The sequence below is a fragment of the Bolinopsis microptera genome, chromosome 9, assembly GCF_026151205.1.
Source record: "Bolinopsis microptera isolate Bmic1 chromosome 9, MBARI_Bmic_1.0, whole genome shotgun sequence".
NCBI lineage: Eukaryota > Metazoa > Ctenophora > Tentaculata > Lobata > Bolinopsidae > Bolinopsis > Bolinopsis microptera.
Genome location: NC_087080.1, coordinates 12,931,986 through 12,958,764, shown reverse-complemented (window position 1 = coordinate 12,958,764; position 26,779 = coordinate 12,931,986). Strand labels below are relative to the sequence as shown.

Sequence of the window (26,779 nt, the reverse complement as noted above, 5' to 3'; positions counted from 1 at the left end):
GAGACTCTGGCAATCGATGTAGGGGGCTGTGAGAAACTTTATAGAAGTGATACAAAGTGATCATAATTGTAAATTTCTTGGACATTTTCCAAGATAGTTCAGAATTTCAATTATTTAATGACCATTAATGACCATTACTGACCATTAATGACCATTAATGACCATTAATGACCATTAATGACCATTAATGACCATTAATGACAATGTCAGTTTTGACAAAATTCGATCTACTGACATTAATGGTCGTTGCATCCCCCCCCCTATATATGTATGTGACCAGGCAGCAGGCTCCCAGAGGAAAAACCAGCGCCTACATTCTACAAATTCCATCACGTACGACTTGAATCCAGGAAATCTTTTTCTAATGATGAGCAGTTAAAATAACTGGATTGCTGAAATGCTGTTGATATTAAAATATATTTAATTATAAGTTATAATTTTTGTGATAAACTAAAAATTAATATAAAGAAAAAATTAATTTGATTAAAAATAACGTCCAGTACTGAACATTTTAGATTGGAATAATCATACTTCAAATTTAAACAAAAATAATAAATTAATATACGTGAAAAAATTCTGAAATGTTCGATACAGTCGTCAAGTTTCCGCGATCTTCATTCCATTCTGTTTCTTTTAGCAGGAGGGTAACCTTTGCTGACCTGTTTTCTGGATAGGGGAATTTGTTTCAATTTACTGAATGTATCGGTGTCATTTTAAAATAATCCTGTACCGTGTTGCCAGGTACAGGATTAAAAAGGATCGTTCACATATTAAGTTAGCCTACTTTAGATCCCTCTCTGTAAACCACGTTAAACATAGCTGGCGTGTAGAAATTACACCAACGTAATCTTTTCCAGACCCCCTAGCTTGACTTACGTAAAATGTGAATGATTATCCCTAATGCTACCGCAATCGGTCGATCGAAAGATTCTTCGAATTGCCTTATGAAAAGAATTTTAAATCGTTTGTAATGTGTTTCACTCGTTTAGAAGCCATTTACAATACAATGTATGATTGGATTAGCCCAGACTTTTCACATTTTCGAGCGACCGAGGAGACAAACGCTGACGTTTCCAACAAGTAAAACAGTTCATTACATAAAATATCAACAAAATAATATGTAACGAAATTCTACAAGATTCAACTTCATGACATCTAGCAATAAATTAACAAGGACGTTGGTCACTGTTTACTGTTTAGTGTTTTCGTTGGTGGTCACGTGGATATATGGAAACTGCTATTCCTAAACAACAAGAAACTCCTAAAACATTAACAACAATTAGGAGCTAGTTAATTTAACGATTTGGTTAAGTATATATAATGATTTTATCAACATTGTCCAGTCATCAATGGTGGGTGTAAACTGTAAAGTTCATTACTTTTCGCTGCTTTCGAAGTATTCTTTGGATCCCTGTACGTCGGGTTTGATTGTGTCACTTCCTGGATTCCAGCCTGCAAAAATAACATGTTTAGAATTCCTCGAATCATTAACTGAAATTCTGGTAACTATTGGGATTACTCAGAAATTCGAATTTGATACTGCAGAAAAACGTGACATGATCAGGACTATTTGGTTGCTATCGTACGCGTAGGAATTCTAAAAATCCAGTGTTAGGAAATCTAAAAGAATTGTAATCTCAAGGAATAGCGCCCTATTATTACGCTGTTACCGTAACCTAGTTCAGTGTAACCGTACGAGATGAACAATAATGGGACAGAGTATTGTGATTGTGAGCAGTAGCTCATTGTTATGATATGACTTCACAACCTCTTATTTGGCTACCCTCCATATATTATCCCTTCCGAATTCCAATAACTGTAACTTCTACATATTTCGGGGATATATCTACAGGCTTGTGTAGTGTGTGTGAGGTGCTAGGTTACATATTATTTACATAATGTCTGAGGTTTAGATTCCCTGAATACTCAGCTTATCTCTAACAACGTACACTGTCGGTTTAAAAATACATTATATCAGAGTTCCAGGGTACAAGCTAAAGTCACACGTTAGTATGGGACTTAGTATGTGACTTCCGTTTTAGTATTATAATATTATATTATAAAAAAAGTAGGAACAATAATTATATTATCGGAAAATTGAGTTTATAATAAAAAAGAGACGTATGATCTTATAAAACAAACCATATCTTGTCAACAGTTAAGAAGTGAAGCTTGAAAGCTTTCCTGTACTGTATAATATTATATATTCTTAACAGTGACCTTTAGTGAACATTAAACAACTAACGTGAATGAAGCAATATAAGAAGGTAATATTTTATATTTTTTATAGTTTCAAAAACACTAGTATTATAAATATTACGCTTTATTTCTTGTATTTTAATTTTTCCTTTAATTTTCTCGCTCTATACTAACAGTTACAAGTTAGTTATCAGTTTAACAAGCGTGTGTTTAACATTACGGATGTGCAAAAATAAAAGTAGTAACTATAAAACTACTGTTGCATTACACAATAATGTGAAGAATATAAATCTTGAAACGATAAATTCTAAATAAGAAAAATACTGATATGCAGCAGGAGATTATCATTTATCAGTAATTTCTACATTATCAGCCATATCACATTGCTAGATGTAAAGCTGCCACACAGCTATGTTAAGATATTATACCTTTGTGTATGATTAATGAAACATGTGTGTTTGCGGTATGTGACTTTGATGAAGCATGTTTGTCAGTGGGGGTAACAGGGGGTTAGCACAGCTTACACTCCACATTCCAGCAGCCCTATATTCCTACATACTCTGACTAGTTATAATATACAGTGAACCAGAGAGGGGGAGGGGGTGGCACAAGTTTTTACAAGAATTCTTAGGGAAACTTGAAACTTCCTTGTTCAGCGAATAAGGTTCACGCTTTCTATTAATTTTTAATACATATATGTAGGCTACGACCCGATTTGTCTTAATCGGCCAAGTCAAAATGCTGAGAAAAGTTTCTATTTTTGGTTTCTACGGCTTTACTTTTTAATTTTCTGTATTTCCTGTAATTTCTTTAGCTAAAACACAAAATTGGACTAATATAAATTCGAGGAGTCTTAATCCTCCTCCTAGCGTCCTAAGGTTGCGTTTATCTTCCTTGTTTGCGACTTGTATGCATTTTAAGCAACTGTAGGCTAAAACCCAATTTTGTCTTAATCGGCCAAGTCAAAGTGGTGGGAGAATTTTCGTTAATGGTTTCTAGGGCTTTATCTTATAATTTTCTGTAATTCCTGTAATTACTTAAGCTACAAAAGAACCGCCTAGCATCCTAGAGCGGCGCTTATCTTGTATCAAACATGTAGTAACAGCAGACACAAAACCGCCCAACGCAACGGCATAATGATTGCTCAATAATGGCTTGATATCCAAGATTAAATTTACCATCATAATCTACAGAACCAAAAGGAATGTCACACTCTTAGGTACAACCCGGATATCAGTCACTAGAATAGAAAGGGTAGCTTTTACCCCGCCCTCTACTACTATACTATCAAAACTAATAATCCCAGTAAATCTGTGTACATGTGTTTTTCTGTCTGTCTGTGGGTAATTTCCGAACGGCTTAATCAAGAAAACGGTAAGAGTTATGGGGCTGGTTTTTTCGATATAGTGCCGAAAAAGCCAAATGATTAAGGTTTTTGAAATCGGCCGGTGGTAAGTGGTTTAATTGATGGTTTTGTACTGCAAATGTGATATTAAAGTGACTCACTTTTTGTCCCTCTCTCACACATTCTCCCCATTTACAGCTCCCCTAATTACTGCTTTGTACATAATTAGGTAATTTGGCAGTGGAGCCTATTAAGTATTACTATATATTTGATGCGTATTACGTGATGGGCGCTCATAATTGAATTTACTCTAATGCGGTCGGTTTCGACTGAACAAGCTTTAACTTTTGCACTGTTTATGCTTTTGCAATTCAATTGCGATAGTGAAGTCCCGGCCGTATGTATATTAGTATTTAACTTTTTCTCATTTTAACAAAACTTTTCTCATTTAACACCACCATTCATAGGGACTTCAACACGCTAAACTACACACAAAGGAGGACAATAAAAGACTGGTTCAACCAATCAGGACACAGCATTTCACGGCTGTCCAATCAGAGGGGGTTATTATCTAACACGGTAATAGTAAAAAGGTAGTTAGGGTACTAATGCCCTTATCTTGGAATGAGACAATGGACACATAAATATTTGAGACATAATTACATAAATTATGAACAAATATATTTTATGTGTCTAACGAACACAATTAACAGGTATACGTTTACAATTAATGGTTATTCGTCTCTGCTCTGTAATAATCGTAACTGATTAATGTGAAAAATTAAATTCGTGGGCTGTTTGCAAATGTGCCGAACTTGAATTCCATGTGATGCATCACTTTGAGTAGTTGGGCAATGTGAAATTTGATAGTAGAGTAATGTTGAATTTAACTTCCAGCGAATTAATTGGATCATGATCCAAATTTTAATGAACTGACTAATAAGTGTGATGGTAATATAAGTTGCGAAACAAGGAACCCTCTAGGCTCTATAAGAGGGTTCCATTGTCAATACTAATAATCCCAGAATGTGTGTTTGTGTGCGGTTTAATCAAGAAAACGGTAAGAGTTATGGGACTGTATTATATATGTATATAATCTGTTACCATTTTACTGACACCACGACATCAACTTTAACACAACTTTTCGCGAAAACCGTGAGAGATATACCATCGAAACTTTTTTGGTTGGGTTGAATGTTTTTATTGCCTTTTGACCAGTATGAAGAAATACAAAATTGGCCAAGGAATAAGAACTTTAGGTTTAAAGTTTGGAAATTTGGACCTCCAAATGGTGTAAAATCACAACATAAATAAATATTATTTTATCTTGACACCACTTTAGGGTTAGACGGGTTTCTGCTAGTATATATAACTTAAGACTAAGGAACAAGTAACCAAGTTGATGACTTCAAAATATGCAAACGAGAGAAATGAACAGCAAATAATTAGCGTAAGGAAACAATTATCAGCCATACAGCCGGTCTGTGCTCCACTATTTTACATGATTAATTAGTGATAATTGAATAATTAATTAGTGACAATTAATTAATTAATTAATGATATAATTGAATAATTAAAGATAACTGACAGTAGACAGAGTGAGAGCAGGGCTCAGTGAGTGCTTCCTTATATATTATCATCAGGGAGAAGCTCAGAAGGTGTGAATTTAGTTGACTGATTTATGAACTCCCTCCACCATGGTAAGAAATTTCAGAAAATTCAATCATAATTAATCAGTAATAATTGAATGATTTCAGATTTAAACTTTACTTGTTCTGACAGGATGGCTGTACAATCAAAGTAATTTTGATTATTCTGGAATTTTCGTGGAGTGGTCGTTGTTAAGCACGGCGAAGCTAGTGCACGAACAAAATACTAGTGCCGATTGCTAGATTTTTAAAACATCATTAACAAGCACAATTGATAAGCACTGTTATAGATACAAGAGATGTTATTTCTAATGGTGAGTTGTTCTTTTCTTCAGTTCAGTTTTTGTATTTTCGATAGTGTTAGTATAGCCTGTTCTGTTGAAATGGTGGGACAAAGTTAAATAATTATTTAACCTCATGTTTTTTTCAAAACTTTAACTGAGATCTGTTATTATATCATATTATAGGAGATAAGTTGGCAGTTAAAGGTAAAAATACTGTACATATTATGACTGTACTTTACGATTTTATGACCATTCCGCGAGGCAGTTGGATTAATTTGTATCAGTGCCCAATTAATTAAATTAAAAAAAGATTACCAACAAATAAGAATTAAGCGGTCACACCGGTCACACCATGAAATACTTTGCCAGTGGAAGTTTATGGGAACTCATTTGCGTATGAAGTCCTAATTGTATCAAAATGTTACACTTGTAAACCAATTGAGATTAAATTAAACTGCAGTTATATAACAGTTGTAATATAACAATTGTATAATAAGGATAGGGTACATATTATAGGAGACTATACAGAGGCCATTACAGCGATACTTTCTGCAAAAAACATAAAACTAACACTTGTATGGGAGGGTGAGTTTCAGTGAAAATGTGCACATATACCCGAGTGTGATGTGAGAACATGTAACTGTACACAGTGTGTATATATACATTGTACAGTGCAGTGTCTGTTTTGCAATTAATGTAGCACGGTTTAGTTATATGTTGTGCCTTGACAATACAACAAGTTTTCCAGTAAAAAGAACAGAAGAAATTAGTCAAATCCATCAATAACATATAATCAATAACATGTTATCAGTAAAAAATATAATCAATAAAATGTAACATGTAACTAACTAAAGAACAAGCTAACTCATAAATAACTAAAATAACTAACAAGCTGCACTGCACAGGATGTTTGGCAAGTACAGCAAGGTAGTGTACGGTACAGCAGCAGCAGCAGGAACACTAGGACTAGTCTACTTGGTGGGCAGAGACACCAGTCCCCCAGTCAAACCCTTCCCTGACATCAAATCTAAACACTCTCTCGTAGCTAAACATGTGACTCTGGACAAATGGAACAAGCTCAGTAACATCAAGACAGAAACCTCAGGGTTCACTCTTGATCAGGCCATCGCGTGCGCGGTTCAGTTTGATAACCAGCATTGCGGGATCTACGCGGGAGATGCTGACTCCTACAAGGACTTTGCTCTGGTGTTCGACCCCCTGATCCAGGAATACCACGGTATCGGACCTGATGCTACTCATACCTCCGACATGGACGTGTCAAAGATCAGAGGCACCATCAACCCAGCCGCTCCAGTTCACTCCACTAGAATCAGGGTAGGACGCTCTTTCAACGGGTTTGGTCTGTCTCCCGGGATCACCAGAGAACAGAGGTTGGAGCTAGAGGGACTGCTGAAGAACGCACTGGAGGCACTTGACGGAGAACTGAGTGGTAACTACTTCCCTTTGCTAGGTATGGACGAGGCAGTGAGACAGCAGCTGGTGGATGACCACTTCCTGTTTGTTTCAGGAGATAGGAACCTGATAGCAGCGGGGATGGAGAGGGACTGGCCGGAGGGTCGGGGTATCTATCATAACAAGGACAAGACTTTCCTGGTGTGGGTAAACGAGGAGGACCAGACAAGAATCATCTCAATGCAGAAGGGAGGCGATGTTAAAGAGGTATTCTCCAGACTTGCTAGCGGAATCGAAGCTGTCGGCAAGTCTGTAAAAGATGCATCGGGCAAGGAATTTCTGATCGACCCCAAATATGGCTACATGCATTCTTGTCCCACAAATCTTGGTACAGGCATGCGCGCATCTGTGCACGTGGACTTACCAGGCTGGACGAAAGAGGGCCCAGGTAAGTTGGAGGCACGGTGTGAGCAGCTGAACCTGCAACCCAGAGGTACCCGCGGAGAGAGCGGTGGACAAACGGGGATTACCTACGATATCTCCAACAAGCACAGGCTAGGATACAGCGAGGTTGAACTTGTACAATGTATGATAGATGGAGTTAACAGACTCTTCTTGGAGGACTTGGTGTTGCAGAAGAAACACAATATGTTCTAGAATGTTACTTGTTAGATTGTTATATACAGTTACAAACTTGCTCATACTTCCCAGACACCTCACCTAATTGTGACTGATTGCATATTTCTTCACGCCACAGTTTACGTAATTAGAAGTTGTTCAGGAACGTTGATATAATTGAAGTGAAATGTGAATTTGATTTGTTAAATTGTTAAATGTAACTATGTACTTCTTTATCGTTTCATCATAATATTATGAACTTGAAACAAAATTTTCAAAAAACCTACTCAAGTTACTCGTTACTTTTTAACTTTCTGAAAACTTGAAGTCTTTGCAATTTACTACTTAGGAATCAAAAACAGCAATAAGTACACGACTCCCACTAGACATTAAAAAGTTCAAACAAACCAATCTTTTAATCAAATATTGTTTGAAGTCTGCCAATCACACGAACACCATTTCATTGTCTAAATATTCCACCATATGGTAAATTATAATGTAAGTCAAGCTGGTGGACTTCACAAGAATTTAATCAGCAAGTACACTACGTTAGCTCACTCGTGGTCTGCCACAGGACATTTTATTAATCTACAACTTTGTGATATTTAAACGACCAATTTGTCTGGTCAAGAAAAACCGGTCATATAGCAGCAATGTAACATACGAAGATCTATTAGCGAGCCATTAAGATGTGTCAGAGTTTCAAGGATAAATGTTCATGAAATTACAGGTCAATCTGTCTAACATTTAGGCTAGTGTAACAGAGCGGCCAGTGTAAACCAGTGTAATATTATGCAGCCCAGAGTTTTTGGGCGGTATAATGCAGATGTAGCGCTGAAGTCAAATGAGCCGACGCGGACGGTCTCTGAAAGGGACTATTAACCGCATTTAAAGGCGTCTATAGTGCTATAGTACTGTGCTATAGTGCTAGAGTACTGTGCTATAGTGCTAGAGTACTGTGCTGGGGGTGATGCAACGTCAATTAATGTCAATTAATGTCAATTAATGTCAATTAATGCCAATTAATGTCAATTAATGTCAATTAATGTCAATTAATGTCAATTAATGTCAATTAATGTCAATGTCAGTTTTGCAAAATTTTGGAATACTGACATTAATTGACACGATATTTTTCGACCAAAGATTATGTAGTTCTACCATATTTTTAGCACTTAAGAACGTTTATATTATCAATTTATTCACTACTATCACATATGGAAATGTGAAATGTGAAAAAATTAAGATCATTAAACAATAAAACTAAAATAATACGGTTTTCCGAAATTTAATTTTCTTAAATGGGCGTGGCCATCCAAGGGCGTGGTTCTCAACATCATCAGAACTTAAAACCCACATTAAACGAAATGCCTTCATGACATTTATATTTGAATAACGAATCTTAAACAGCTAACAGTACTCCTTCATACTAAAAAAGCCGATTCTAGATATTTTACCTGTATAAGAAACCAATAAAATATGGGCGTGGCCGGTGGGGACCGAAGATGGAAAAGTTGGAAGCTGAAATTTTTTTTGGTGGTCTTTGAACCTAAGGATCAACAGATAAGAACATACTCATAATTATTCAAGGACATTTTGTTTTTTTAAACCGGTCTAACTTACATAGACGTGAATATCTTGAATATTTATCAAATAATGATAATCTCAAATTTCAAGACAAATTAATGTCAATTAATGTCAATTAATGTCAATTAATGTCAATTAATGTCAATTTATGTCAATTAATGTCAATTAATGTCAATGTCAGTTTGGGGTTTTTATGGAATACTGACATTAATTGACGTTGCATCACCCCCAGCACAGTACTCTAGCACTATAGCACTATAGCACAGTACTCTAGCACTATAGCACAGTACTATAGCACTATAGACGCCTTTAAATGCGGTTAATAGTCCCTTTCAGAGACCGTCCGCGTCGGCTCATTTGTGCTATAGTGATGTGCTATAGTGCTAGAGTACTGTGCTATAGTGCTAGAGTACTGTGCTATAGTGCTAGAATACTGTGCTATAGTGCTATAGTGATGTGCTATAGTGCTAGAGTACTGTGCTATAGTGCTAGAGTACTGTGCTATAGTGCTAGAGTACTGTGCTATAGTGCTAGAGTACTGTGCTATAGTGCTAGAGTACTGTGCTATAATAGTGCTAGAGTACTGTGCTATAGTGCTAGAGTACTGTGCTATAGTGCTAGAGTACTGTGCTATAGTGCTAGAGTACTGTGCTATAGTGCTAGAGTACTGTGCTATAGTGCTAGAGTACTGTGCTATAGTGCTATAGTGATGTGCTATAGTGCTAGAGTACTGTGCTATAGTGCTAGAGTACTGTGCTATAGTGCTAGAGTACTGTGCTATAGTGCTAGAGTACTGTGCTATAGTGCTAGAGTACTGTGCTATAGTGCTAGAGTACTGTGCTATAGTGCTAGAGTACTGTGCTATAGTGCTAGAGTACTGTGCTATAGTGCTAGAGTACTGTGCTATAGTGCTAGAGTACTGTGCTATAGTGCTAGAGTACTGTGCTATAGTGCTAGAGTACTGTGCTATAGTGCTATAGTACTGTGCTATAGTGCTAGAGTACTGTGCTATAGTGCTAGAGTACTGTGCTATAGCAATAAAATGGCGGCTAAGCCAGTGATATCTTCAGCAGAACCAATTTGGTCGGTAACCACAATTCCACAGTCCCATTCTAATCCCGCAGTTAATCAACTCTTCTTAGAGGACTCCCAATAGAAGAACACCTTGTTCTAGAATAGAATAAATAATCTCCCTCCAGGTTATTCTAGAATGTTTCACGTAATAATCCACTGTTCTGATCACGTTAGAGAAGTAGAGTCACCTAGCAACACATCATACGTCTTCACTTACACCAATCAGAATATACGTTCAACGCATTATAACGGGTTTGTGTGGATAACCTAGTTTTACTAATGAAATCAGGATATGATCTAATTTGGAGATATATCGTGAATATTGGATTACAATTCACTCAGGATGGGATGTAGGAGAAAAGCTACCAAATTTTCGCCATAAATTTGTGTAGATTTTGTGTAGATTTTCGCCACGTTAGGTCTGAGAAGTGCAACACCATAATTTTACCGAGTAGAACTAATAATGTATAGTTATAAGTTCAGCACTAATAATATGATACAATAAGTGAATTTAGCATCCTCACGTCATCTTGATGTGTAAGTAAAGCTCGCATTCCATCTCTGCCATGAAGGCGCTGTGTTAATATTGATTTAATGGAATCTGGTTAAGGGGGCAGGGGGGGGTCTTCATGGAAATTTTCTCAAAATCGGTTTTTTAGTTGTTTCTGATAGAGGGGAGTGATATCTATCAGATGCTTTTAATCCGATAGAAAAATATTGTTCCTAGCCGAAATTATCGCCGGTAAAAGGTCAGCGCTTGTGTGTAATTGTATTGCGCGAGCGATTTTTGATCGCGTGCCCTGAAAATCGAGTCTAAAAATCTATCTTCTCCTACATTTTTTTAGCAATCACCCTCAAACTTTCAGGATATGTTCTAGGGATCATTTAGAAGAGATAGGCCTTTAAACATTTTTTATTCGATTTTAAAAATCTTGGACCTCGAAAAATCGTCAAAAAACCAGGTCCAAGATTTTCAAAATCGAATAAAAAATGTTTAAAGGCCTATCTCAAAATTTTGCCCGGACAATCTCTTCTAAATGATCCCTAGAACATATCCTGAAAGTTTGAGGGTGATTGCTCAAAAAATGTAGGAGGAGATAGATTTTTAGACTCGATTTCCAGGGCACGCGATCAAAAATCGCTCGCGCAATACAACTACACACAAGCGCTGACCTTCTACCGGCGATAATTTCTGATAGGAGCAATATTTTTCTATCGGATTAAAAGCATCTGATAGATATCACTTCCATCTATCAGAAACAACTAAAAAGTCGATTTTGAGAAAATTTCCATGAAGACCCCCCCCCCCCCTGCCCCCTTAATATTGGTTTATTTTCGTCTAACGTAATGTGAATACACAATGTGAATAGTGTATCGACTATCGGAGTGATTTGATGAGATTGAAATATGTATCTAGGGTTTAAAAAGGTTTTAAATTTTTTTTTTTTTTTTTATCTAGACACTTATTTTACTTCGGTGTATTCCAACAGCCACAATGTTACACAAGTGCAACCAGCCAATTACAGGAAGCCGAAGGATCTTTTTGGCCAGTGACGGTTAAGGTAGTGTGTACCATACTTTCTTCGTCCGAGACTTTGCTGCAATGTGCAGCTCCTCATTTAACCCTCACACCCGATTTCTCGAGTATTCGGCTGAGTAGACCGGGGGGCTGCATAGACCACTCATGATCCTTAGCTGAACGTCGACGACGCTCACCCCACGACCAGGCAGTCAGTGGGTTTCGAACTCGCAACCTAACGATTGTAAGACAGGCGTTCTAACCAACTGCGCTACCTGGCCGTTTAAATATTTCCTAACCATTCTGAAAGCGACCTTTCGAGCTCTCCTAGAATACAACAATTTGCCTTATCTTTAATAAAATCTTAACAACTATTCAGCATTCATTATATTACGATATTTAAAATACAGAATATTTGAAAGATAATATTTGATAGAAATCCTTTAAGTTATATGTTCACAAGGCACATACAAACAATACAGTCCAAATCACACCTACAATACAGCCTTTATCACACCTCCTATAATCACACCTCAGTAATCACACCTCAGTAATTCTCACACTCCCCACCGCATGTTGGAGCCACACTGAATCGCCAGACAAGACCGATGTAAATTAGCACGGACTACAGAGTACAGATCATTCGTGTAGACATATTGTACACAACATCTAGCCAATAATCCGCACAAACAAGTTTACAGTAATCAGTATTCAGTATACACTGTGCAGTGTGTAGTCAAACTTTAGTCTGCCCTATTTGTCAGACAGTCTGTATTTCCACAAGTCATAGTTTTAAATGTGAACTAAATATTATGCGAACACGAAACAGCACCTCTCGACTAAGCGGATATCAGGGTTTACCGCACCGTTTTGCATTCCCTGGAGAAGCCTTGTAAATTGAGGATAGGGTTCCTCGTTATTATCAGATACTCCATTTCACCGTGTAATCACCTACAACTCCAGATGTAACAAGACTGGTGGGATATAATTAATACTGCACCCTGGCGAGACAACTCTCTAGACATCTTGTGAGACTGTACACATAATTATTAATCACACATAATTATCAGGATCATTGTTCAGTTATACATTATTATATCTACAAATAACTTGGGTACACAGGTCACGGGCTAGAAGGAGAAATGTGGTGACAGTCTTCACTGAGAACTGGTTGTTGAGTAAGCCTTATAAGGTCATTATAACCTAATTATAATATAATTATTACCATAACATAATCATAATAACCGTCTAGATATATAATGTAACTGTGATTAGTGATAGTGAGCATGGCTCCAGGAGGCAGGATATCCCTCATTGACTATGGATAACATATTGTATATATAATAATACAGGGTGGGCCAAAAGTCAGTGTGCAAACGTTGGCCTTAATAGCTCAGTCACTGAGTGCCCAATTGAAATACTTCCTTCTGGTATGACTTAGTACCACCACTGGTTCGAGGAATTTGTCAACTCGAAAAATATTCGCGTTCATTTTTTTCAAATGGAGGTTCATTTTCACATTTATTTGATGGTTTGGATAGTCGGATCAAGCTAAATGTTATTGAATTGTGTTTGGCCATTCGAATTACGTTTGTCCTGAAAGAGCTTCTCAGATGACCGAGATATGAAGCATAACGAGTTTATTCATTACGTGTGATCAGGTGATTGGTTTACCTAATCACGTGATAAGGTGACCCCGTTAACTACCCCGTTAAACATTATGGGAATTGTTAAGGGTGCCCAATTAAGGTGTCGTGTCACGGTGTCACATAATCACCCAGTCAATTTTGTTAACGAGATACACAAAATGCTTGATAACTTCGTCATTTCTAATTTGTTTTGCCTCATGTTTTCAGATCATATGCAACATTTGATAATCTACCGTCTCTGAAAATATTAGGCGTTCAGCATGTTCAGAGAAAACAATATAGGTGTTTTAATATTGAATGGGCGTGGTCTAAAATATTCGAATTTTCAAATTTTGACGACGGAATCCTCGAACCAGTAAGTACAGTATGCCATTTGCAAAGCAACAGCTCTCAAATATAAAACACGGCGGAGGTATAAGACCCAACGTTTGCACACTGACTTTTGGCCCACCCTGTATTTTAATAATATTTTAATAATATTAGTAGACTAATTTCCTCTAAAACATGCTAGTATTGTTCTGTGGCTGTGAGCAAGAAGCTTTGGTGCAAGCACGGGAGGGGATCTGCCGCATTTTGCCGCATTTCGTTGAGCAGCAAATGCGGCTGAACCTCTCACGCCCAGTAATGTGTTGTGCGGGATACTGAGTACTGATTGTTCTGTGTCAGCTAACTTAACAATTACTTGATACTCCTTCTCTCTCTCTAGCTCTCCTCGCCATGTAATCAGATAGTGGTACACCCACTTCATAAAATGACCCAGCATGACGAGCAAACGAAATCAGCTCATGTGATGTGGTCTGATTCGGAGTACGTGGTCACATTGAGGATAACTAATGTCATTAGGGGGCGTACTGAGGTGCTGGTATCTTTAACGTATCACGCTGGCGCGATAAATTACATTATTGTACATATCTTTAAAGTTAACTGTTACGGAAGTCGGTGTTATCTTTCCCTAACATGGCTTGTGTAATGTTAACTGTTCATGTTAGGGGGGTTGCCGAATGCCGGTTGGCCAGGTGACAATAGTTCATCAAGTTAAGATGTTACTTAATCTCTTTAATGACAACTACGACTACTTCTCAGTCGGTAATAGATAATATAAACTAATTACACCACTAATGATCTATTTATTTCACGGAGGTTGTCTGGCTGTTACAGAAGGAGTATACATATATTTATATAGGTAACTATATTTATTTAAGTAACTATATTTTTAAGGGTAACTTTATTTATTTAAGTAATTAACCCAATTGAGCTGTTATAAGTTCCACGTACCTGCAGGACACACTTCCCCGTATTTGTCAGTGAACTGGAAGGCTTGAACCAATCGCAGAGTCTCATCAACAGATCGTCCTACTGGCAAATCGTTAATAGTGGACTGTCTCAGGATACCATTACCGTCGATGATAAACAGACCCCTGAATTAATAGAAGGAGTTAATTTCAAGACGGCATTTTATTAAATAATGAACTGTTTTTTAGCTGGCCGAACTGTGCGTACTCTGACTGTATTCTATGAAGACGATAATTTGCCACGGCAGAAAATAGCGGACATTGTAAGAGGCTGAATGTTGGGTACTGTAGTGCACAATAAACACCACAAACCAAGATGCTGGTACCTTAATGTAAATGTGTGGACTACCTTATAGCGTATAATTAGATTGTTAATGGACGGCGAGGATTGGGTCAATAAAACTCGTATTTATTTGTCCATTAAAAGCCAAGGGTGGCCTTGCCAAGGGTGGGCTTGTATGTGCTATGTTTAAGCAACTGAATATGTACATTGTCATGGTATGTATGGTTCAGCAGGGGTAGAAACCCTTGGTTCTAAACTAGAGCGCAGTGGAACAGGATAATAAATATTAAACAACAGTAGCAACAAGTTGACTTTCTATGTTTGGATCCGGTATAATACATTCGAACTACAACTCTTGAACTACATTGCATGTTATCAAGTCAGTTTCATATAATAAGCTGACCTGAGAGAGCATCCCTCACCCTCCAAGTAGACCCCGTAGTCCTTGCTGAGCGAGTGTGTCACATCAGCAAGCAGGGGAATGTTCATCTTACCTAGTCCCCCAGCTTTGCGGGACTGGTCACACCTGTTATAATATATAGGTAGTGAATAGGTTGTAACAACACCTGGAGACACAATTCTAGTAAATATCTCATTAATCATCAACACTTATGTTATGTATCAAAATAATATACATGCCTATTGTTCTTTGGACAAACATGCAAACACTGACGAATAGTTTGAATTGAAAGTTAGAAGTAGCACACGAAATAAATTCACTAACCAAGCATAGTGGCTATATACAGAGTCACAGCTGGCAGCCAAGACTGCACAATCCAACTTCTTGAACTCTTCAATACGGTCACTAAATGCTATAATCTCCGTGGGGCAAACGAACGTACTGTTGAGAGGCATAATTGTTATCCATGAATAATGTAAAAATGTAAAAATCTGTACAATTTATAATATCTATCACGATTTTGTCCATACAAATGTCATTATCCAACGGAATTTCCAATATTCTTAATTCTACCTGACATAAACAGGGAAATGAAAATACCATTATCTACTCATGATCTTTTGAAACATTTTACTCACAAGTCCATTGGGTAGAAGAATAAGACCACATATTTGCCTGAGAAAAACGTTTTTTACAACTTCAATCAATAATCATTGTGAAATGTCTTCAATACAGGTACAAAGTTTATAGGGAATAAAATTGCAGTCTTCAAGTTACTAACCTTTGTATTCAGATAGCTTCACGTTCTCAAATTCTTCAGAGGGAAGAAGGGCAGCCACATCGAATTCAGGAGCAGGCTTGGTGACAAATGCTTTGGCCATAATGCCTATTTAAATCTGTTTGATAGGCTAGGTATTTACATTCATGTCAATTTATATGGTAGTATGTTTGTTTGGGGACCAGCTTTTCGTGCAATGGTTAATGTTTACTATAATATTGAAATATTACATTAGAATTAGATAGATATGGATATCTGTAATAGAACATAGCACTATATCCAAAAATTGAAACACTGTACCGTAGCACAAAACATAAAAAGTAAAACTACTGGCAAAGCGTCCTCAGAAAAATAAAACCCTAGATATACCTAGCCTTGATGAGACCTGCTTCGCGATTGCTATTCAGCGATGTGTGCTCCACAAGTCACCACATACTTGAGTTACAATCACGGTTGCAGTTTATAACTCACAATTAAACGTTCCTCGTTATCGGCCGAAATCAACAAATACATGCATCAGCCATACATTTAAATCAAAGTAATTAAATATAGATAGCAAAAACACTGAATTTGACACCTTAACCTTATCTACACTGAAAATCTTGCCGTCTCTAATATAATGATACTTTGTTGGCTGAGCAGTGATCATTTCCTTTACAAGTTTCTGATAAGCTGCTCTCTCCTCCTTGCTTCTGTCAGGTGTGATGTACCATGTGTGGTACGCTGTACATTTAGATTTCTTCAGATTTCTTGTCGGTTATTTTTTATCTGCAAAGCCAAAAAATCACATTTTCTCCCATAACTTCAAAGGGAAGTATTTTAGGGTGTTTTGTTGTTCATAACTCATATATAAATGTGCTAGTTGCGGTTATTTTGCGCCCTTCAAAAAGTCACTAGCACATTCCTATCAAAATTTTAGAAAAATCAGTAAATATGAAAAACGAAAAAAGTGCCTAAATTTGTTGTTTGGCTTTGAGGTCAAATAGATCTGAAGATAAATGAGTAAAAACATTTTTTAGGGCATCAAAAACTGCGCCAGAATTCAAAGAACAATTTCATGTCAAGCATCAAATCAATCTGATCTTCCATGACTGACTTTTTGGTTAAAAAAAGTCTGAAAAGGACAATTTTAACTTGAAATCCACCTGCGGCTGATGGAAGTTGGGGGACTGTTTTGGAGCTGGAGAGCGTCCAGAGGCGGTTTACCTGTCTGATTGATGAGGTGGGTACTCTTCCTTACAGCCGTAGACTGGATATCCTCAATTTGACAACGCTGGCAGAGCGGCGAATACGTGGGGACCTTATTGAAGCTTTTAAGGTAATTAATGGTATGACTGATTATGGTTCAGACTTGTTCAGACTAAGCAGATCATTTCTTAATCTGGTTTCATCCAATATATGTAGTAAAAGTGTGACAAAGGTCAAGAATATCCAGAAGTCCTTTCTCCCGGAGCGAGTTATTCCATATTGGAACAAACTCCCTCCGGATGTCAAGAACTCTGTGACAGTTTTGGGTTTTAAAATTAAATTAGAAGGATATAAGATAGATATGATTTCTATAAGTATTACAAATGATTGCTTTTTTTGGAATGTTTCTAATGAAGTTTTAATAAGAATTGAGGGAGCCAATTATGTCAGTAATAAAGAGAATTAAAAATAAATGATTGACCCACTCATAAGAGCAAAACAAGATTACCAATAAAGAGAAACATAACAATTATCTTTGGTTCCATCCTTATGTGGCAAAGAAGCGTTTTATAAATCTTTATTCCACTGGAAAGTTTTTAAAATAGGATAATGTTTTTGATAAAATTGTTTTTAAATATTGTATTTGATAAATGCTCGCGCTCACTCAAATTGCCTTAAAACGGGTTGAGAGTAGAATTGACAACTACACCATGCCATGGCAGAGTGCTTACAAGAGAGGTAGGAGCTGCTCTGACATTGTGTGGGCTTAGAGAATGCTCATATCTGTTGTGATGAGGAAGAAATGGACATTTAGCAAAATGGGTATTGATATGAGTAGAGCTTTTGATACCGTAAAAAGGGATACTATCATCAATGTTTTGAAGGATGCTGGTTGTTCGGAGGACAACATTCGCTTAGTTCAATCAAGAAAACAACAATTTCAAGAAAACAACAATTTTATTTAGTATCAATTAAAGCAGACAAAAATATATTTTCTATATATATAACTAGCACGAACTTTAGATCAGATATCTTAGGGGACTTGGAGTAGCAAGAGATTGACTAGAAGGTATATACCTTTTACAAAGATACGTCGAGAAGAATCCAGGGTGATACAGGATCGGAGAGTGCAGACCAAAAGTTTACGCACCCACCTTTGCCTCCTGAGTTCTTGGTTGGATAGAAATTTATGCAAACTTGGTCGTTTATACTCCAAGTCCCTTTCTTAAAAGAAGTAGTATTAACTATGTCTAGAGTTAGCTTCGTTCAATAATAACAATATCAATATAATCAATATCAATACCAGATAAACCTACCGAATAAATTATTAAATATCAATCAATTAATTTATTCCGATAAAAAATTTTATAAATTTAGATATTTAGTATCTAAAAACATTACAACAAATGGTTAAAAAGCGCCCAAAATCGATTTGAAAGATTTTCTGTCTATAGTACAATCATGATAGTAATAGTAAGTGTGCGCCGCTGCAATTAGACTTGATTACTGCAATTTAAAATTGTTTGGAGTCCAAGTATCTTTTAAGTCAGCTGCCTGTGCTTGTATTAATAGTGCTTTTGTTCTCAGTTTTATCAAGCTAATGGACGTTTCTAAGCAATTGCTTGAAGTTAAAATTTTTTTTTTTTTTTTTTTTTTTTTTTTATGAACAGCGTTCCAAAGCTTGGCTGCATTAAACAAAAAGGTATTTGATTTATTTAGGAGAATAACCATGAGACTCGTTGCACGGTTTGAAATGTTGATAGCCTCATAAAGGGAGTATGGGCAGTGGTACTTGATAATCTTAGAAAATACCATCTATCGAATACTCTCCTTAGAGTTCGTGTTAACTCCTCACTGTCAGAAGAGTTTGAAAGTTTACTCGGAGCCTTTCAAGGTGACAGTTTATCTGGAAAGCTATTCACACTTATTCTTGCAGCAGCCTTACACCACCTCAGAGCTGTATCCGGGAGACCAAACCCACCAGTATCAGAACTAGGTTTTCCAACTGAGAGGGAATATTCAGACGATTGTGACTTTGCTGACGAGGACATCGAGAAACTGAGAATTTTCCTTCCTACAGTGAAGGAGATTCTCAAAGACTGGGACCTCCAAGTAAATGAAAGTAAAACTGAATTCAGTACCTTCTACCTGGCGAAAAAATCTGATAAAGACACAAACAGTCAGCCATTAGCTAATAACGAACCATGGCGAAGTAACAAGTCACTAGGTTCCTTACTCTGCACTGAGAAGGACATTCAAAGAAGGATAATCCTAGCTGAGATTGTTTTTAAGAACTTTGGAAAAGTATGGTTGTCCGGTAAGAAAATTTCCCTTGAAAGAAAGCTGAGGTTATACGATGCTCAAGTTGTATCTGTATTGATTTACAACTCAAATAGTTGGAGTCCTAAGAAAGCAACCATGGAGAAAATGGACACACTCCATCGTAGACACCTCAGGTCCATTTTAAACATCAAATGGCCTAAAGGTATGATAAGCAACAATGCATTGTATGAACGGTACAACGTTGAAAAGTTATCCAAGCGTATTGAACACCAGCGGTGGAAGATGTTTGGACACATTCTCAGGAGTATGGAGAACACTCCAGTCCAAACGGCTCTCTCTTTTGCAATTGAATCAGATAATTTATTCATTGGTAGATTGGGGAGACCTAGAATGAACTTGTGATCGGTTTTAAGAAGTGATTTAAGTAGTAGAAATTTGCAAATGGACAACTTGCATGAATTGAACGAAATTAGAGATAAGCTGCATGCAACAGATGTTGGGAAAATCTTTTTCAAGGGTACAGTTTACCGCATTAAGATATTTTTAAGAATCATTTTTGTCAGTAAGATCCTGTTTTATAATGATAATAATTTGATAAATAATTAATGTTGGTGGGGAAATACTTATTATATATTTTTTCACATAGTGCGATGATATTTTGTAAACATATGTGATGATGTGATGTCATAAATTTTACTTTACTTTACTTTGACGATGTCAATTCATCGCAGCACGGTGAGGCACAGTAGCGCATCTCGCCGCGCGATCTAGCGAGTTGGAAAACTGAAATTCCCGTTACTGTCGCTGTGAGAAGCCTCATTGAGTGCGCGGCGCGGCACAGTAACGCATCGCGTTACAACTGCTAAGGGTATAAAACTATTAATATTTGTTATTGACAAAATGGGTTTTTACACTGAGCACCTATATCATATATGCAGCAAAGTGAATTGGCTTCTTTTACTACTTAGGTCTAGAGCTTAGAGGGTTTTTATAAAATTTATTAAGATTTATTTATAAAATTTTTATTTTGAATTTTTATATTGAATTTTTATATTGAATTTTTATATTGAATTTTTATATCGAATTTTTATATTGAATTTTTATATTGAATTTTTATATAAGGTCATTGCTATATTATGTGTATATTGTTTGAATATATAACTATTGTTTGTAAAAGATATACCCAGCTAATTGCTGATCTATGGCTCATTCGCTTTTGTGTTTTGTTTTTCACCTATAATTGTATATCAGCTAGTGTATTGAGAGAATCGAGTATTAGACTATCAATCAATAATTTTTGGTTTCTACTGTTATGTTTAGAGTATGTTAGAGTGGCGCTCTAACAAAACTTTAGGATCGTTGATGTGCACTGTTAAGGATATCAAGAATCGAATATTCCTTGGTAATGTTGCCTTTAGTAAATTTCAGAAAGTTTGGATGAAGAGCAAGATTTCAGTCCAAAGGAAGATCAAAATCTACGAGGCACAAGCAGTCTCTATTTTACTCTACAACTGCAACTCCTGGGCTACAACACTAGCTTCGTTGAATGAACTTGATATTGCTCATCGCAAACACCTCCGAAGAATCCTCAACATCAGATGGACAGATGGCCTACTGGGGTTATTTCTAATGAGGCACTCTATGCTCGTTGTTATGTCACTCCCTTGTCTGTGAGAGTCTCTAAGTTTCGATGGAGAATGTTAGGACATATCTTAAGAGGACAGGAAGACTCACCAGCATACACCTCTATGTTATTTGTTGGAGGACTTCGCCGCTTCGACGCGCCGCGCAAACTAGCATTCTTGCTTCGCATCGACGATCGCTTCGCAGAGCAACGATCTCGACGGATTGACATCGTCAATCAATGTTATTTGCTATAAATTGTGATATTTTTATGGAAGGGAGACGGGGTAGACCATGTTTAAACTTATTAGATGTCATTAGAAAAGACTTGACTAGTAGAAATCTTGATATTAGACTTAAGAATTTGACTGATTTCGAAGACCTTAGATTTTTAGCTTTAGATAGGGAGGAGTGGAAGAAGTTAGAAGATGGTTGATGTTTTTGTTTTCTTTTTTATGCGTTTTGATATCTATAAGGTGCCTAGGATGCTCTTTTAAAGAGATATTTCGTACTCTGAAAGATTTACTACTACTACTACTGTTATGTTTAGTTGTTAGTAATGGAAAAATTGAGAAAATGTCAAACAGTATATAATTAAAGTAAAAGTAAAGTAAAGTAAAAATTATGACATAACATCATCACTAATGTCTACAAAGTATCATCACACTACATGGAAAAATAACTATTTCTCCATCAAATTTAAAGGTAATAATTTATCCAATATTAATCATGAATAAAAACAACATTACAAAATTTAATTTATTCATACTTCCCAGTGGAGTAAAGATTTATAAAACGTTTCTTTGCTACATAAGGATGGAACCACAGATAATCATTGTGTTTTTCCTTATTACTGATATAACTGGTACCTTCAATTCTTGTTAAAACTTCTTTCGAAACATTCCAAAAATGAAAGTCATTTACAATACATTTAGAAATCATATTCTTTTTAAAACTTTCCAATCCAATTTTAAAACTCAAAACTGTCAAGCAGTTCTTCACCTCCGAAGGGAGTTTGTTCCAATAAGGAACAACCCGCTCTGGAAGAAAAGAACACTGAAGATTCTTGACCTTTGTCACACTCTTACTACATCTATTGGATGAAACCAGATTAAGACCTGATCTGCTTGGTCTGAACAAGTCTGAACCATAATCAGTCAAGCCATTAATAACCTTAAAAGCTTCAATAAGGTCCCCACGTATTCGCCGCTCTGCCAGCGTTGTCAAATTAAGGATTTCCAGTCTACGGCTATAAGGAAGAGTACCCACCTCATCAATCAGACGGGTAAACCGCCTCTGGACGCTCTCCAGCTCCAAAACAGTCCCCCAACTTCCATGAGCCGCAACTGGATTCCACAATTGGACACAATACTCTAGATGAGGTCTTATCAAAGCTTTATAGATGGCTATCATTACACATTTTTCTCTAATTATCAAATTCCTTACAATCCAGCAAATCATTCGATTTGCCTTGGAAATACATGCTTTTATCTGTTCATTCCAAAGCAGGGAACTATGGGTAATAACCCCCAAATCTTTTTCCTGATCAGATACTTCAAGTTCTACGCCATTTACTAAATAATTTAAGTTAGGGTTGCTATTAAGATTAATATGAACAACTTTACATTTAGCAGGATTAAACTTCAAAAGCCAAATACTCTCCCAGACTTCCAGTTCTACAATATCTTCAGCAACACTGCTGTGGTTAGCTGCATTACCAATCAACTTGAGGTCATCTGCAAATAATTTAATCTTATTCTTGACTATATCAGGTAAATCATTAATATACAGAATAAATAGCAAAGGACCCAATACTGACCCCTGGGGAACACCAGATAACACGTGTTTCACCTCAGACCATTGTCCTTCTACACAAACCCTCATGGTTCTGTCTGTAAGAAAATCTTTAATAACATCTAAAACTTTTCCTTTGACCCCAAACCCCTCCAATTTAGATAAAAGTCTAAAGTGGGGGACAGTGTCAAAGGCCTTACTAAAATCAAAATACAGTAGATCAACAGGATCACCTTCATCTAAAATATCAAGAATATTATCAAATGTCTCTAAAAGATTAGATAAGCAAGATTTGCCCTTAACAAATCCATGCTGATGCTTTGATATTCGTTCTTCTAAAAAATCCAATAAATGTGCCCTCACCAACTTTTCGTACACTTTGCACAAAATACAAGTTAAGGAAACTGGTCTATAGTTTAAAGGATCTGATTTAACACCCTTTTTAAACAATGCTACAACGGATGCTGACTTCCACACCTCAGGAAGCGATCCCGTTTCTGAACACATTTTAAATAATTTAGTGACTGCTTCTACAAAGTTGTCATCATAAGCTAACGATTTTAATAACTTTGGATGAACACCATCCGGACCTGAACTCTTAAAAATATTAAGCTTTAAAAGTTGCTTCTTAATATCAGCACTGCTAACTTGCAAATCACTAATAACATCTTTATCATAATCCAAAGTGTCATTTTTAGGAAGAGGGCCAGGTGGCTCACACACAAACACTGAGCTGAAGGCACTTGCAAGTACTTCAGCAGACTCAGCAGAACTATCTGTGCGTGTACCATCTCCTCTATCTAAAGAAACAACACTTGACTTAACTTGACGTTTATTACGCAAATACGAGTAAAAAGATTTACAATTCTGTTTTAAATTAGATGTAATCTTCTTTTCATAATTTACTTTAGCTTTAATTTCTGCCACCTCAAAAATACGCTGCTTGCTATTTGCACAGCTAAAGTTAATAGCCGAAGGATTAATATCAAATTCAGCCCATGCTCTGTCCTTGTTCTTCCTCATTCTTTTAAGTGAAGTTGTACTCCATGGCAACTTGACAGGCCTGTTGTCGAGATAAACAGAAGCAGCTGGGACAGCTGTGGCAACAGCCTCCAGTTTACCATGTAGTTCAGTCCACATTTCTTGAACATTATAATTTGTAGAACTATAATCCCAGTCAATGTTATCCATACTAAACTTCAATAATTCATCAGACGAAATCTTACCCCAGATAGGTTTTACAGTTTTCTCTTTAGGACTCTTATCAGTATTCGGCGAAACAACCAGTTCGACAAGTATCCCAACGTGATCACTCTTACCAAGCGGTGAAACAATCTTACAACCGTTGACAAGAGCATCATTTGTATACAAAACCTGATCAAGGAGGCTCTCCTGGAGAGTATCTTTCACAAGCCGTCTTCTGGTTGTTTCGTTGGTAAAGTACCATGTTAAACCACTGTCATTAAAAATATCCATATACTTCTGTTGAATAGTTAAAAATTGATTTCTACTAAAGATATTATTATTTACACTTCCATTTACCCATGATACAGTAGGTAAATTAAAATCTCCTATAAGGATTGCTTCAGAATTGTTCTTTTCACTACATATACCCTTGATACAAGATAGTAATTTATTGTTCTGTTTTAAATTTAAAGAAGTTGATCTATAAATACAACAAATAGTAATCAATCCACCAGATGTGTTAATACTAACAGCTAAAGAGTCTGGTGCACTTAAAAAAGAGCTTACTAAAGAAGCATTACAACTGTTCTTGATATAAATGATAGAACCACCACCCCCACTTATAATATTGGTTGAATTGTCAATCTTAAAATCTCTATCCTTTCTAAACATAGTAAAACCTTCAATAAAAATTTCAGCATCTAATATGTCACTACTAAAATGAGTTTCTGTTATGCAAATCACATCAATAGATTTATATACTGGTAAAATACATTTAAGTTCATCAATTTTATTAAAAAGTCCATTAGCATTGGTGTAAAATATATTTAAGCCTTTACTGATTCTCCTTTCGTCTTTTCCAACCTGTTCTTCTCTGCTTCCAACTGTCTCTTCTTCCTCTCCTTTCTGGCTAAAAAATGAATCTCGCGGTCTGATCTACACTGGTCTTGATTGATCCAGTAGGACGATTCCTTCCAGCCTTTACCAAAGTCAGAGTAAAAATTTACTGACTCTTCGCCGACTGTCTGTATGATGAGAGGTCGACAGTAGTCATGGTTGTTTGGATCAACTTTTCCAGCACGATGGCAGCTAACAATGTCGTCTTTCTTCATCTTGAGTGTTTCTACGCAGAAAGAGACATCATCCTTCTGACGCTGCTTAGGGTTCTTCTCCTTACTCTCAGGAACCTTCAGAACACATAAGTTATGTTTCCTTCTGTTCCTTTCAAATGCATCAGTGTGCATCTTGGACTGCACTTTAGCAATAACATTTTCTGATGACTGGGAGTTGCTCAGATCTTCTATTACTGTCCTCTGAGATTTTGCTGTAATTTCTGAGTAAAGTTGCACAGCTTTGTTGACAGTTTTATCTGTGCTTCCTTTAATAGCTTCCTTAATCGAGTTAGTCAGGGCTGGGGTCAAATGTTGGAGTTCCTCTTTAATAATAGCCCTGACAGCCCCGTTTTCCTTAGTGTCAGCTGAGGTATGAGGCGCCACAAAACAGTATGGGCACTTCCAGTTTGTTAGATTCAGTAACATCTCGTTTTTAAGGCCAGATAAACCAACACAACTCAGGTGCCAAAATAATTGGCAAGCTTCACATTCAACTGATAGTTCTTCTGACATGTAAACATCACATTGGCAGTATTTTTCCTCTGGCACTGGGACATTATCAGAAGATGAATCCTTAGGGGGACTCGTCTTGACTCCACGTTTTTTTCGTATCGACACCCTCTCGGGTACATTGTTACTTGCCATCCCTCAAATTATTTGTTATATAGTAGTGTTGAAAGTATTAAAAAAAAAAATTAATTATATACTGTTTGACATTTATGCAATTTATTCAATTAATTTTTATATATTCAAATCAAGCGTTACATTTCAGCCATGCAAATTTACAATGATATATTTTGATTTGTAGGTTTATAACCTACCAGGACGCGCGCCGAGTTGGACTCGTCGAACAAATATTTTACGAGTATCACCCGTTAAATTTCGATTTACTAATTGATAAATTGTACTGCAATATAAGTTGCTTAATGTGTGGCTGAATGACAATTAACTAAACAAGAAAAATAAACTTGATTACATAATAATTAATTCGGCTGAACCATACATAGCAAGAGCCACATTAACGTTGGGCCGTTTACCAAATTTGCATGACAAACAATAACAAGAAATCAAACATATCATTAATAATTATAAGTATTTTGATCATTACAATTCTGTCACAACTGAGAACAAGAAAAATAGGGAGACTAGCAGACAGGAAATCGGACGGACAGAATTATAACCAACGAAAAACACATTTCTGGGAATCATATGAGAAGACTGATGAGCTAATCTGACCAGACTGTATCGGCAGTCCAAAGGTACTTGATCAGTTTGGCCTTAAAAGTATAAATCCGCTCTGACTGTCGGATATATACTGGTAGACTATTCCATTTCAGCATAGATCTATGAAAGAAGCCATTTAGAAGGCATACGAGCAGGGCACAGAAGTACTCATGTAAGTTGAATTAAATCAAGTGATTTAATCCCTCGAAGCTCTTCTCCTCAGGTATCAGGTTGAAGGAGACACTGTAATGAAAACATCATCCATCATTAATAATAATAATAA

The 26,779-nt window shown here is 36.6% G+C and overlaps 2 protein-coding genes across 3 annotated transcripts; one reads left to right on the top strand and one right to left on the bottom strand.

The window, feature by feature from the left end:
* Positions 1 to 389: 389 nt before the first annotated feature.
* Positions 390 to 25,951, bottom strand: LOC134820745 (peroxiredoxin-like). 2 transcript variants are annotated; one of them, XM_063831333.1, is made up of 8 exons: positions 25,922 to 25,951; positions 16,091 to 16,197; positions 15,948 to 15,984; positions 15,634 to 15,750; positions 15,313 to 15,435; positions 14,610 to 14,752; positions 1,380 to 1,452; positions 390 to 666 (listed from the first exon to the last, which is right to left on the bottom strand). In XM_063831333.1, the coding sequence occupies exons 2-8, from the start codon at positions 16,188 to 16,190 to the stop codon at positions 615 to 617; spliced, it is 645 nt and encodes a 214-aa protein (XP_063687403.1). In that variant the 5' UTR covers positions 16,191 to 16,197; positions 25,922 to 25,951; the 3' UTR covers positions 390 to 614. The 2 variants fall into 2 exon arrangements, with proteins under 2 accessions (XP_063687403.1, XP_063687402.1); XM_063831332.1 differs by having other exon boundaries at positions 16,091 to 16,207; positions 25,922 to 25,950.
* On the top strand, positions 6,384 to 7,794 carry LOC134820447 (arginine kinase-like). Its single transcript, XM_063830831.1, has one exon. It carries the CDS (start codon positions 6,384 to 6,386, stop codon positions 7,545 to 7,547), a length of 1,164 nt encoding a protein of 387 aa, XP_063686901.1. The 3' UTR covers positions 7,548 to 7,794.
* Positions 25,952 to 26,779: the final 828 nt, after the last annotated feature.